The following is a 12,785-nucleotide window of genomic DNA, read 5'->3' on the forward strand; positions in this document are numbered from 1 at the left end:
TGAAGCGTATGTAACCCGATGCATCACTGTAACTTCATCTGCCATTCTTCACTGGTAGGAACTTTATCTTTCCATCTCCAGGCCAATAACATCTGCGCAGTCGTGGTCGCATACATCAGCCTTTCTCAACCTGTGGGTCCCCAGATGTTGAACTACAACTCCCATCACCCCTAGCTAGCAAGGCTCAGGGATGATGGGAGTTGTAGTCCAACAACATCTGGGGACCCACAGGTTGAGAACTGCTGGCATACATAGTCCTTTCTGCCCCCTTGGGATTTCAGCTCCTAGAATTCCTAAAAGGAAAGCTTCAGGGTGGTTGTTTTTAGCAAAGGTTATTTTAAACATTTTTTTCAACTCGTTATATATCATTTTCCAAAATCCTTTTACTACCTTACAATTCCACCGCATATTATCTAAGTAGGGCTAGGAGAGAGCTCTTGTCTGAAACACTGGGGAGCGTTTTGGGAATTACCTTTTGGGAATTATAGGAACAGAACTACTCAAACTGTACAGAAATTTATTTATGTATGCGACTGCAGCGGCAAGAATGTTACATGCACAAAAATGAAAAGAATAAGTCCCAGCGAAAGAAGAACACATCCAAGAACGTATGGAATATGCAGAAATGGCGAAACTTACTGGAAAAAGAAGAAATCAGGATAACAAACTTTTTATAAAAGAATGGAGATGGTTCATTTGAATATTTACAAATCAATTGTAAACAAGTAAAAACATTGGCAGGATTATTGTAATAACCTGCAGTTTTATAAGAGTCCATATTTAAAGTAGATGAATAAGTGAGTAAATTAAGTGGGAATATGCAGGAAATGTTAAAAATAAATTTAAGGAACGCAGAAAGAGGGGGAAGGAAGTCGAGCTTTGAAATGTTAACATGATTATAAAATTATTGAAATGCATAAACCTGAAAATCGTAAAAAATAATAATGAAATGCTGGAGAGAGAGTGGTCAATACTGAGCTAGAAGGACCAGTGCTTTCAGTATGTGTGGATCCAGAATTGGCCTCCACAGACACTTACGGACTCATTGTTAAAACCTGTTTATGGAAGACAATCCTACTCAGCTACAAACGATTGCCAAAGAAGAAAAGGGCTTGTGTGTGTGGAGACTGGGCTGCTGTACAATGGTAGGGTTGCCACCTGCCCTGTATAGTAAAGGATCGTCCCATGTTTAGGTGTAAAATGTCCTGTATCGATAAAGAGTTTTGTCCTGTGTTTCAGGTCCTCTCTCTCTCTCTCTCTCTCTCTCTCTGCTAAATTAGGGGTCCTCTCCAAATGCATTCATTTGAATGGGTTCGTGAAAGGTCATGCATTTTAAGCTCTGGGTAGTCAAGCATGGGATGTGGGTGCCGCTGTGGGTTAAACCACAGAGCCTAGGACTTGCCGATCAAAAGGTCGGCAGTTCGAATCCCCGCAACAGGGTGAGCTCCCGTTGCTCGGTCCCTGCTCCTGCCAACCTAGCAGTTCGAAAGCACGTCAGAGTGCAAGTAGATAAATAGGTACCGCTCCGGCGGGAAGGTAAACGGTGTTTCCATGCGCTTCTCTAGTTCGCCAGAAGCGGCTGAGTCATGCTGGCCACATGATCCGGAAGCTGTACGCCGGCTCCCTCGGCCAATAAAGCGAGATGAGCGCCGCAACCCCAGAGTTGGCCACGACTGGACCTAATGGTCAGGGGTCCCTTTGCCTTTACCTTAGTCAAGCACGCACAGATTTACCAATTCTTGAGGGTATGTGTTTGTGTAATACAAATTCTAGAGAGGCCGTCCTGTTAGGCTGCAACAGATTGTAAAGGGTTGCTCTGAAGTTGCTTCAACACCAGCTGAACAGGCAGCCCTGTTTAGGGAAGCTTTTAATGTTTAATAGGTTATTGTATTTTAATATTGTGTTGAAAGCCACCCAGAATGGCTGGGGAAACCCAGCCAGGTGGGCGGGGTATAAATAATAAAATTATTATTATTATTATTATTATTATTATTATTATTATTATTATTGGGAAATAATCACCCCACCCTTTACCAGAACAAAGGTGGCAACCCTATAATGGTGAAATTTGCATTGCTTGCTCTGGCACCGCCTACCTCGGGCATGTGGCCCTCACAAGGTCATCCGGAAGAGAATGTGGCCCTTGAGATGGAAAAGGTTCCTCAGTCCTGAATTAAAGGTTCTGCACCCTTCTCAAGTCCTGGAGGGCTTCCCAGGGGAGCATCTGGTCAGAAACAGTGAGAAGCTAAAAGGTAAAGGACCCCTGGACGTTTAAGCCGAGTCAAAGATGACTATGGGGTTGCGGCGCTCATCTCACTTTCAAGCCGAGGGAGCCGGCGTTTGTCCGCAGACAGCTTTCCAGGTCATGTGGCCAGTATGACTAAACCGCTTCTGGCGTAACGGGGCAGCCTGATGGAAGCTAGTGCGCACAGAAATGCCGTTTACCTTCCCGCCACAGCGGTACCTATTTATCTACTTGCACTGGTGTGCTTTCGAACGGCTATGTTGGCAGGAGCTGGGACAGAGCAATAGGAGCTCACGCCGTCGTGGGGATTCGAACCACTGACCTTTTGATCGTCAAGCCCTAGGCTCTGTGGTTTAGACCACAGGGCCACCCACAGGATGCTGGACTAGATGGGTCCCTGGTCTGATCCAGAAGGCTCATCTCACGTTATTTGAAACCCTTTGAAATAGGGCCCTGAAAATGCCAACAGGAACAAGGCCGTGAAGCCTTCACAAAGCAGGTGCCTTGCAGTTATTCTGGAATATAATTCTCATAAGTCTAAAACGCCTTCAGGGCACCCACTTGATGAAGGCAGTCAGGGTCCATCCCAGGATCACCATCTGGAAGCAAACTGATGGCATTTTCATCCCGACCGGCTTTTGCAGATGAATGAACGAGTCTCTGACACAGGAGTGTCTATTTTGTATTTGTCTTTTGTTTAAATATGCCTGTTGGTTTTTTTGGTGGTGTTTTAAAACCATTTTTATTACACATCACCTTGAAACAGGTGCATGCAATAATAAATAAATAAACAAAAGAATACATTTCTGGTTTTATTTCACAAAATGTATTTACCGCTGGACTGTTTATTTGAAAAACCCTCGCAACGGTTTACAAAACAATGAAATGAGTAAAACACGGTTAAAAGCAACCATTTTAATCCTAAATACTGTAATAAAAAAAATTAAAACCAAGGATTAAACATTTTGAAATATATTACCACAATGTGCAGAACAAAATACAGAGAGACAAAATAATCCCAAGAGCAAAGGACAGTTACATTTTCAGATTACACACTATCTTAATATTGTATTGTTCTCCGGCTAGAGTGGCCACAAAAATATTTAAACAAAAGCAAGAAATCACCACAATCAGGATGGTAGCTATTCCTTATCCTGAGATATCACAGAATCATAGAATTGTTGAGGTACCCCAAGGGTCATCTAGTCTGACCCCTTGCAAGGCGGGAATCGCAGATCAATAATTCCCCCTTCTCCACTTCACAACATGGTCACATGATCGTGCACAAAATCCCAGCCATCAATTTTTTACCATCAACAGAAGGATTTGAACTCCCAACAGCCCCTGCCAGCTGTGATATTGCTTCTCCACTGTTTTGGGATGTTTTGTGAAGTTTGCTTTCTGAGCAAAGTTCTTTCTACACCCTAGGCGTTTTACATTTCCACGCTTCTCTGAATTCTTTAGTGGCAAGTTATATCACCTCTTCTGCATGAAGCTGCAGGTGGGAAGTGAGGGTTTTGCTATGACTAAAGCCCTTGCCACATCCTAAGCATGTTTATAGTTTCTTTCCCAGAGTCGATAGTTTGATGTGAGCCGGTGCTCTCACAGGAACTCATTCCACCTTGCGTGGACTTGAGCAATTTCTCTCTTGTGTGAATTCTTTGATGTAAAGTATAGGAGTTAAGCCAACTGAAGCTCTTTTCGCACTCCAGACAATTGTAGGCTTCTTTCTTTGTGTGAGTCCTTTGGTGGGAAGAGAGGTTGCTGCTCTTCCTGAAGCTCTTTCCGCACTCCAGACACATGTACAGTTTCTCTTCCATGTGAGTCCTCTGGTGGGAGGCAAGATTGCCAATCTTCCTGAAACTCTTTCCACACTCCAAACACATGTACAGTTTCTCCTCCGTGTGGGTTCTTTGGTGAGAAGTAAGGTCTGAACTCTGGCGAAAGCTCTTCCCACACTCCAAACATCCAAAAGGTTTCGCACCAGTGTGCAGCTGCTGGTGGTAAGAGAGACTTTTGCCGTCGATAAACCTCTTCCCACACTCAGAGCATTTATATGGCTTCTCTCCTGTGTGTGTTCTTTGATGTTTACTGAGGTACTTGGTCAAAGCAAAGCTCTTCCCACATTTCAAGCATCTGTACGGCTTTTCCCCCAAGTGGATTTTCTGATGGGAGAGGAGGGCATCCCTCCTGTTAAAGCTCTTTCCACACTCCAAGCATTTAAAAGGCTTCTCCCCTGTGTGAAGCTGCTTGTGTAAAGCAAGGGTTTTCTTAGTACTGAATCTCTTTTCACATTCGGAGCACGTAAACGGCTTCTCCCCAGCGTGGGTTCTTTGATGAGAAGTAAGGCAAGACCTCTGGATGAAGCTCTTTCCACACTCCAGGCATTTGAACGGTTTCTCGCCCGTGTGGATTCTCTGATGAGAAGTGAGGCTAGTGCTCCTAGTGAAGCTGTTTCCACACTGCAGGCATTTATAGGGTTTGTCTCCCAAGTGGATTCTCTGATGCAAATTCAGGTTGGCGCTTCTGCTGAAGGTTTTCCCGCACTCAGAGCATTTAAATGGTTTCTCTCCCGTGTGTATTCTTTGATGGGAAGTGAGGCTTGAGCGGTTGCCAAACTTCTTCCCACACTCGAAGCATGAATACGGCTTTTCTCCTGTGTGAATTCTCTGGTGAGAATTCAGTCCCGAGGCCAAACTGAAGCTCTTTCCACACTCTGGGCATTTAAAGGGTTTCTCCCCTGTGTGGATTCTTTTATGCGAAGTGAGGCTGCTGCTTCTACTAAAGCTGCACCCACACTCGAAGCACGAATACGGCTTCACTCCTGTGTGAAGCTGTTCGTGATAAATGAGGCTTTGGCTGTGGAGAAACGTCTTTCCACACTCCAAGCATTCGTATGGTTTCTCCCCTGTGTGGATTCTCTGGTGCGACGCAAGAGCATCGCTCCTGCTAAAGCCCCTTCCACACTCCAGGCACTTAAAGGGTTTTTCTCCCGTGTGGGTTCTCTGATGGATAATAAGGTATTCATAAGAACCAAAGCTCTTTCCACACTCCAAGCATTTGTGCGGTTTCTTCCCGGTGTGGATCCTGCAATGGGAAATAAGGCTCGTGGGCCAACGGAAGCACCGTCCGCAATCCAAACATTTAAATGGTTTCTCCCCTGTGTGGATTCTCTGATGTTTCTTCAGGACTGATTTACTACAGAAGCTCTTCTCACAGTCTGAGCATTTAAATGGTTCTTCCTCGGTGTGGATTTTCCAATGAGCACCGAGGCTTGACTTGCAACCAAAGTCATGGCTCCTTTCCTCTCCTTTGCCTGCGTCTTCTTGGATCGGGACTGCAGAGCTGTCAACACTTTGAGACTTGCCCTCCTCCTGTTTTGATTCCATTTCTGCTGTCTGCTCTTCCCCTTTGTTGCTGCCTCTTTCCAGCAACAACCTGCGGGCTTCTCTTTCATTCTCACACTCCTGCCCGTCAGCTCCTGGAAGGAAGAGAGAGAAAAACAACTGGTGAGGACCCAAGGGAAAACGGGAACCCAAAATCCATGAAGGCACACAGTTAGCTGTTACGGAGCAGCTTTTCACAACATACTTAAAGGCAGAGGTCAGCAAACCTTTTCAGCAGGGGGCTGGTCCACTGTCCCTCAGACCTTGTGGGGGGCTGGACTATATTTTGAAAAAAAATATATAAACGAATTCCTATGCCCCACAAATAACCCAGAGATGCATTTTAAATAAAAGGACACATTCTACTCATGCAAAAACACACTGATTCCTGGACTGTTCGTGGGCCGCATCTAGAAGGCGATTGGGCCTGATCCGGCCCCCAGGCCTTAGTTTGCCTACCTACACTTAAAGGTAATCCAACAGGCATTTAAAGCACGTGACTTCCCACAAAGAATTCTGGGAATTGTAGTTCCCCCCTCACACAGCTACTATTTGCAGTAGTATAAACAACTGGGCAACACTGGCCTGCGAGCGCTCCAATTGGGGAACAGCCTTTACCGAAGGTGTCATGGGCTTTGAAGACGCTCAAACTCAGGACGAAAGAGAGAAACGTGCTAAGAGGAAGGCAGGCCTGGCAAACCCTCACTGTGATCAACTCCCGCCCAGAAACCAATGTCCCCACTGTGGAAGGACGTGTGGATCCAGAATTGGCCTACACAGTCACTTACGGACTCACTGTTAAGACCGTGTTATTGGAAGACAATCTTACTCAGATACAAGAGATCGCCAAAGGAGAAGAAGATTAGCCCCTTTTAAAATGTTTATATTTTATCAAAAGCTTTCAGTGAGAAATAAAAGTGGGAGCAAAGAAAAAGGGGGGGAACAAATAGGAAAAAATGAATGAATGAAATTATAATGCAACGCGGTACAGTATATTGGAAATATAATACCATGACCCCCTTTTGATCAATGGAGGGAAGACATGACAATGCTGGCAACATAGAAACAGATGGCCTCTAGAGGCAGGTTGTGTATGTATACGTGTAACGATAATTGGAATGCATTTATAAAAATTACAACGACTTGCTAATAATTTTACACTTGCTGAGATAACTCCATTATTATTTGCAGTAGCTTTAAGAAACTACGGTTCCCAGGATTAATCATAGCATTGTAGAGTTGGAAGGGACCCCAGGGTCATCTAGTCCAACCCCCCGCAATGCAGGAATCCCAGCTAAAGCATCCAGGACAGATGGCCATCCAACCTCTGCTTTGTGGGAATCCTCATTTGCCTGGGATATGCTTTAAACGAGTCCCATCAACTAGAACTGGTGCTCTGCACTAAGTGCAAGACTGAGACCATGGAGGCCAGGACTGTTCTTCTGACTACGAAGCCCATTGGGTGACCTTAAAACAGGCACCCCCAAACTTGGCCCTCCAGATGTTTTGGAACTACAATTCCCATCATCCCTGACCACTGGTCCTGTTAGCTAGGGATGATGGGAGTTGTAGTCCCAAAACAACTGGAGGGCCACGTTTGGGGGTGCCTGCCTTAGAATATTTAGCCAATCAGGGATGGGAAAGCAGTGGCTGTCAAAATGTTTAATAAAACCTATTGCCATGATGGGGGGGGGGATTTGAACCCTGGTCTCCCAGGTCCTAGCCCAATGCTCAGAAGGAAGGAAGCAGCCTCTGGCATCACCACCTACCATGATTTAGAAAAAGATTATGGGAAGCCAGAAGGCAGCTGACTTAGTGAGGAAAACTCGGTGTGTGTGTGATGCCGTGGGGTAAGAGTACAGAAATGAAAGCTCCAATAATTTGTTAGAACTTGCAAACTGTTTGCTTGTTTTTTGTTTTAACAACAGCAACAATAACAATTTATTTATACCCTGCCCATCTGGCTGACTTTCCCCAGCCACTCTGGGCGGCTCACAGTCGAGTGTTAAAAACAATACAGCATTTAAATATTAAAAACTTCCCTAAACAGGGCTGCCTTCAGATATCTTTTAAAAATAGGGTAGCTGTTTATTTCCTTGACATCTGATGGGAGGGCGTACCACAGGGAGGGTGCCACCACTGAGAAAGCCAAGCACAATAAAAGGGCGCCTTACCCAGAGGAGCCACGATCCAGCAATTTTCCTCCATGACTTCCCTGTGAAGAGACCTTTGGTCCTGATCCGCAGGGCTCACCCCTCCTCTGTGAAATGCACAGCCACCTCCTGGAAGGTCACCAGATCCTGGGGGAGAAGAGAACATCTCCCTGTCACGCCTTATTATTATTGATTTATTTTTCTTAGCACATTCAACATGGCAAAGAAAAAAGAGGGAAGAAATAGTAAGTACATTAAAGAAGAAAGAAAGACATCGAAAACAAGAACAGCAATCATCAATTCACATTGTGAACCTAGAGATCTTCTGTAAGGTAAAGGTAAAGGGACCCCTGACCATTAGGTCCAGTCGTGACCGACTCTGGGGTTGCGGCGCTCATCTTGCTTTATTGGCCGAGGGAGCCGGCGTACAGCTTCCAGGTCATGTGGCCAGCATGACTAAGCTGCTTCTGGCAAACCAGAGCAGCGCATGGAAACGCCGTTTACCTTCCCGCCGGAGCGGTACCTATTTATCTACTTGCACTCTGACGTGCTTTCGAACTGCTAGGTTGGCAGGAGCAGGGACCGAGCAACGGGAGCTCACCCTGTTGCGGGGATTCGAACTGCCGACCTTTTGATCGGCAAGTCCTAGGCTCTGTGGTTTAACCCACAGCGGCACCCACATCCCATGCTTGACTACCCAGAGCTTAAAATGCATGACCTTTCACGAACCCATTCAAATGAATGCATTTGGAGAGGACCCCTAATTTAGCAGAGAGAGAGAGAGAGAGAGAGAGAGAGGACCTGAAACACAGGACAAAACTCTTTATCGATACAGGACATTTTACACCTAAACATGGGACGATCCTTTACTATACAGGGCAGGTGGCAACCCTACCATTGTACAGCAGCCCAGTCTCCACACACACAAGCCCTTTTCTTCTTTGGCAATCGTTTGTAGCTGAGTAGGATTGTCTTCCATAAACAGGTTTTAACAATGAGTCCGTAAGTGTCTGTGGAGGCCAATTCTGGATCCACACATACTGAAAGCACTGGTCCTTCTAGCTCAGTATTGACCACTCTCTCTCCAGCATTTCATTATTATTTTTTACGATTTTCAGGTTTATGCATTTCAATAATTTTATAATCATGTTAACATTTCAAAGCTCGACTTCCTTCCCCCCTTTCTGCAGTTCCTTAAATTTATTTTTAACACTTCCTGCATATTCCCACTTAATTTACTCACTTATTCATCTACTTTAAATATGGACTCTTATAAAACTGCAGGTTATTACAATAATCCTGCCAATGTTTTTACTTGTTTACAATTGATTTGTAAATATTCAAATGAACCATCTCCATTCTTTTATAAAAAGTTTGTTATCCTGATTTCTTCTTTTTCCAGTAAGTTTCGCCGTTTCTGCATATTCCATACGTTCTTGGATGTGTTCTTCTTTCGCTGGGACTTATTCTTTCCATTTTTGTGCATGTAACATTCTTGCCGCTGCAGTCGCATACATAAATAATTTTTTGTACAGTTTGAGTAGTTCTGTTCCTATAATTCCCAAAAGGGAATTCCCAAAACGCTCCCCAGTGTTTCAGACAAGAACTCTCTCCTAGCCCTACTTGGATAATATGTGGTGGAATTGTAAGGTAGTAAAAGGATTTTGGAAAATGATATATAACGAGTTAAAAAAATGTTTAAAATAACCTTTGCTAAAATAAAAAAAACAACCACCCTGAAGCTTTCCTTTTAGGAATTCTAGGAGCTGAAATCCCAAGGGAGCAGAAAGGACTATGTATGCCAGCGGTTCTCAACCTGTGGGTCCCCAGATGTTGTTGGACTACAACTCCCATCATCCCTGAGCCTTGCTAGCTAGGGGTGATGGGAGTTGTAGTTCAACATCTGGGGACCCACAGGTTGAGAAAGGCTGATGTATGTGACCACGACTGCGCAGATGTTATTGGCCTGGAGATGGAAAGATAAAGTTCCTACCAGTGAAGAATGGCAGATGAAGTTACAGTGATGCATCGGGTTACATACGCTTCAGGTTAAAGACTCTGCTAACCCATAAATAGTTCTTCAGGTTAAGAACTTTGCTTCAGGATGAGAACAGAAATCGTGCTCTGGCGGCACGGCGGCAGCAGGAGGCCCCATTAGCTAAAGTGGTGCTTCAGGTTAAGAACAGTTTCAGGTTAAGAACAGACCTCTGACGTGCTTTCGAACTGCTAGGTTGGCAGGAGCAGGGACCGAGCAACGGGAGCTCGCCCCTTCGCAGGGATTTGAACTGCCAACCTTCTGATCGGCAAGTCCTAGGCTCTGTGGTTTAACCCACAGTGCCACCCGCATCCCGCGATCTTCTGTATAGATCTTAAATAAAACCTGTAAGTTAATGCAAGTCTTACAGATGTGTAAACAGGTATCCACACAAAATTTACGCCTATATAAAATGTGTTAGTATGTAGCCAAAGCGGTGAGGTGCTCAGACCACTGCTTAATAGACAGTGGGTATTTATTCTTCCAGGATTGTAGGGGGTTGGACTAGATGACCTTGGGGTCCCTTCCAAGTCTACAGTTCTGATTCTATGCATCTCCAGCACTAATTCAGTCTTATGCATCTAAGCAAGAGGTGGACTTTCATATGTGGTGGACTTGTAAAAGTATATTGGGAAATGATCCATAATGAATTGAAATTTTTTTTTTAAAGTACCGTATTTTTCGCTCCATAACACACAGTTTTCCTCCTAGAAAATAAGGGGAAATGTCTGTGCGTGTTATGGAGGGAATGCCTACGGGTGACGGGGGGGATCTGCTGCAGTCGTGAGCAGAGGATCCATGGTTTCCCTTCCTTCCCTCCTCCGTGGCTCGCTTTGAAACAGCAAAGCGGGAGAACAGCCGCTGAGGGGACAGAGAGCCTGCTTGCTTTAAAGGAGCAAAGCGGGAGAGGAGAGGCTTCTTTAAAGCAAGCAGGCTCTCTGTCCCTCTCTCCTCCCCACTCAGCTCACTAAATAGCAGCAACATTTTTCAGTGAGCCGGGAGGAGGGAGAGAAACAGAGCCTGTTTGCTTTAAAGGAGCAAAGCAGGAGAGGAAAGGAGCCTTCTCCTCTTATACCCCTCGCCTGCATTATTAGCAGCATCCTTCTCCACCCACCCCACGCGTGCTCCTTGTCCCTTGAGTGCTTTTCCTTCCCTCCCCACTTAAAACGTGGTTACAAAGCATGGATCCACATGGATCCTCAGGATTTTTGCATTGGGCTACCCCAAACTCACCGTCAGATCACATGTCTGTGGCCACAGCATGAACCACAAAAATCATACACCCACTGTTTCGTTTAGAATATTTTTTTTCTTGTTTTCCTCCTCTAAAAACTATGTGCGTGTTATGGTCGGGTGCGTGTTATAGAGCGAAAAATACGGTACTTTCCCCCCCAAAACCATAGTCCTTTCTGTTGGAGATAATTCAGACTGAAACTCCCAGGTGTCAAAAAAGGTTATTTACGTACGCTAGTACTGCAACCCGTGTTTCGTTAGTCCGGTCCCAACCAAAGAAGATTGGAAACTTAAATTGACTGAATATGCACAACTTGCAGACTTAACGTATAGAGTAAGAGAACAAGAACATACGTTTAAAGGAGATTGGAAAACGTTTATTGAATATGTGGGAAATAATTGCGTACAGCTGAAAACGTGGGCAGCATTAAGACAAATTCACCAGTGTAAAAAAATTTTGATGGATGCAATAACGGAATAATGAATGGTTTAGTTTTTGTAAAATATGCTGGGATTTATGATGTGCAGGATGAACCATGGAAAGAGAAGAAGGTCACTGATATCTTAAGGATGTAAAATGAGTATTTTAAATTGTAAAACAGAAAACTTAATAAATATTCTATTTTTTAAAAAAAACAATTCTGATTCCTTAAATCCCATAGCCCCTTTTGTTTCCCAGCTATGAATACTACCGGAATATATTTTAGAAATATACGTCTGCGAATATCAAGGATTTTTCCAAAACTGATGGGAGTAGCAACTTCAAACCAAAAGGAATCCAAAGAGGTATTTTCAACATTACCTCCCACATCTAACTGCATTAGGCAGTGCATCCATTCACAACACCTGTTTAATTCTTCCCAAAGAATTACGGGAGTTGTAGTTTGTGCTTATGCTTTTGAATTATGGTGCTGGAGGAGACTCTTGAGAGTCCCATGGACTGCAAGAAGATCAAACCTATCCATTCTTAAGGAAATCAGCCCTGGGTGCTCACTGGAAGGGCAGATCGTGAAGCTGAGGCTCCAATACAGAGGACGAGATGGTTGGACAGTGTTCTTCAAGCTACCAGCATGAGTTTGACCAAACTGGGAGGCAGTGGAATACAGGAGTGCCTGGCGTTCTCTGGTCCAGGGGGTCACGAAGAGTCAGACATGACTAAACGACTAAACAACAACAACAAGGTGCTACTGGAAGGAATCTTTTTTTAAAAATTCTTCTGTTTCGACTACGGCAGACAACACGGCTACCTACCTGTAACTCGGTATTTCATCAGCAGAGTTCTGTTCTGAAACTTTGCCTTTCACTAGACTATGCAAGAAGGAAACTGTCTCGCTAACACACATGTATTTTGAAATGTTTGACTGCTCTTCCGGGCAAAACTGATGTATCTAAAAATTGTATTTAAAACATAATTGGGTTTTTTAATATGTGCTGGATGAGGTTGCATCTTCTTCCTTTCCCAGATTATCAGATAAACAAATACCTGCACATAGCTGCATAGTGGATTTCACATTTCCAGATTGTGTGTGTGGGGGGGGGTGCTATGGGAAAACTAGGGGAGGGGAGAGCTGGGGGAGAACACACAGCACAAATACATCCCATCAGGAACCGGCCACTGCCTGGATATTTCGGAGACATAAAACTGAAATCCCTCCTAGGCAGATGAAGGTGAAGAAACACACATCCTGGAACAGTGACCTATTAGCACTCTAGACACAGGCTGGAAAATCAAT

General features: G+C 44.5%; 1 protein-coding gene across 3 annotated transcripts in view; it reads right to left on the minus strand.

Annotated features, from left to right (window-relative positions):
* Positions 1-3,145: 3,145 nt before the first annotated feature.
* Positions 3,146-12,785, minus strand: part of LOC309524727 (uncharacterized protein) — a 123,042-nt gene continuing 113,402 nt past the window's right edge. For 2 of the 3 annotated variants that reach the window (XM_082209691.1, XM_082209690.1), the window contains exon 2: positions 3,146-5,726. In XM_082209691.1, the coding sequence (XP_082065817.1) occupies positions 3,772-5,634 (1,863 nt within the window). In that variant the 5' untranslated portion in view covers positions 5,635-5,726 and the 3' untranslated portion in view covers positions 3,146-3,771. Of the gene's footprint in view, positions 5,727-7,805; positions 7,932-12,785 lie in introns of all 3 variants that reach the window. The other variant, XM_082209689.1, reaches the window with a different exon arrangement.

This window comes from Podarcis vaucheri (assembly GCF_965113315.1).
Source record: "Podarcis vaucheri genome assembly, chromosome: 2".
In the NCBI taxonomy this organism is placed as follows: domain Eukaryota; kingdom Metazoa; phylum Chordata; class Lepidosauria; order Squamata; family Lacertidae; genus Podarcis; species Podarcis vaucheri.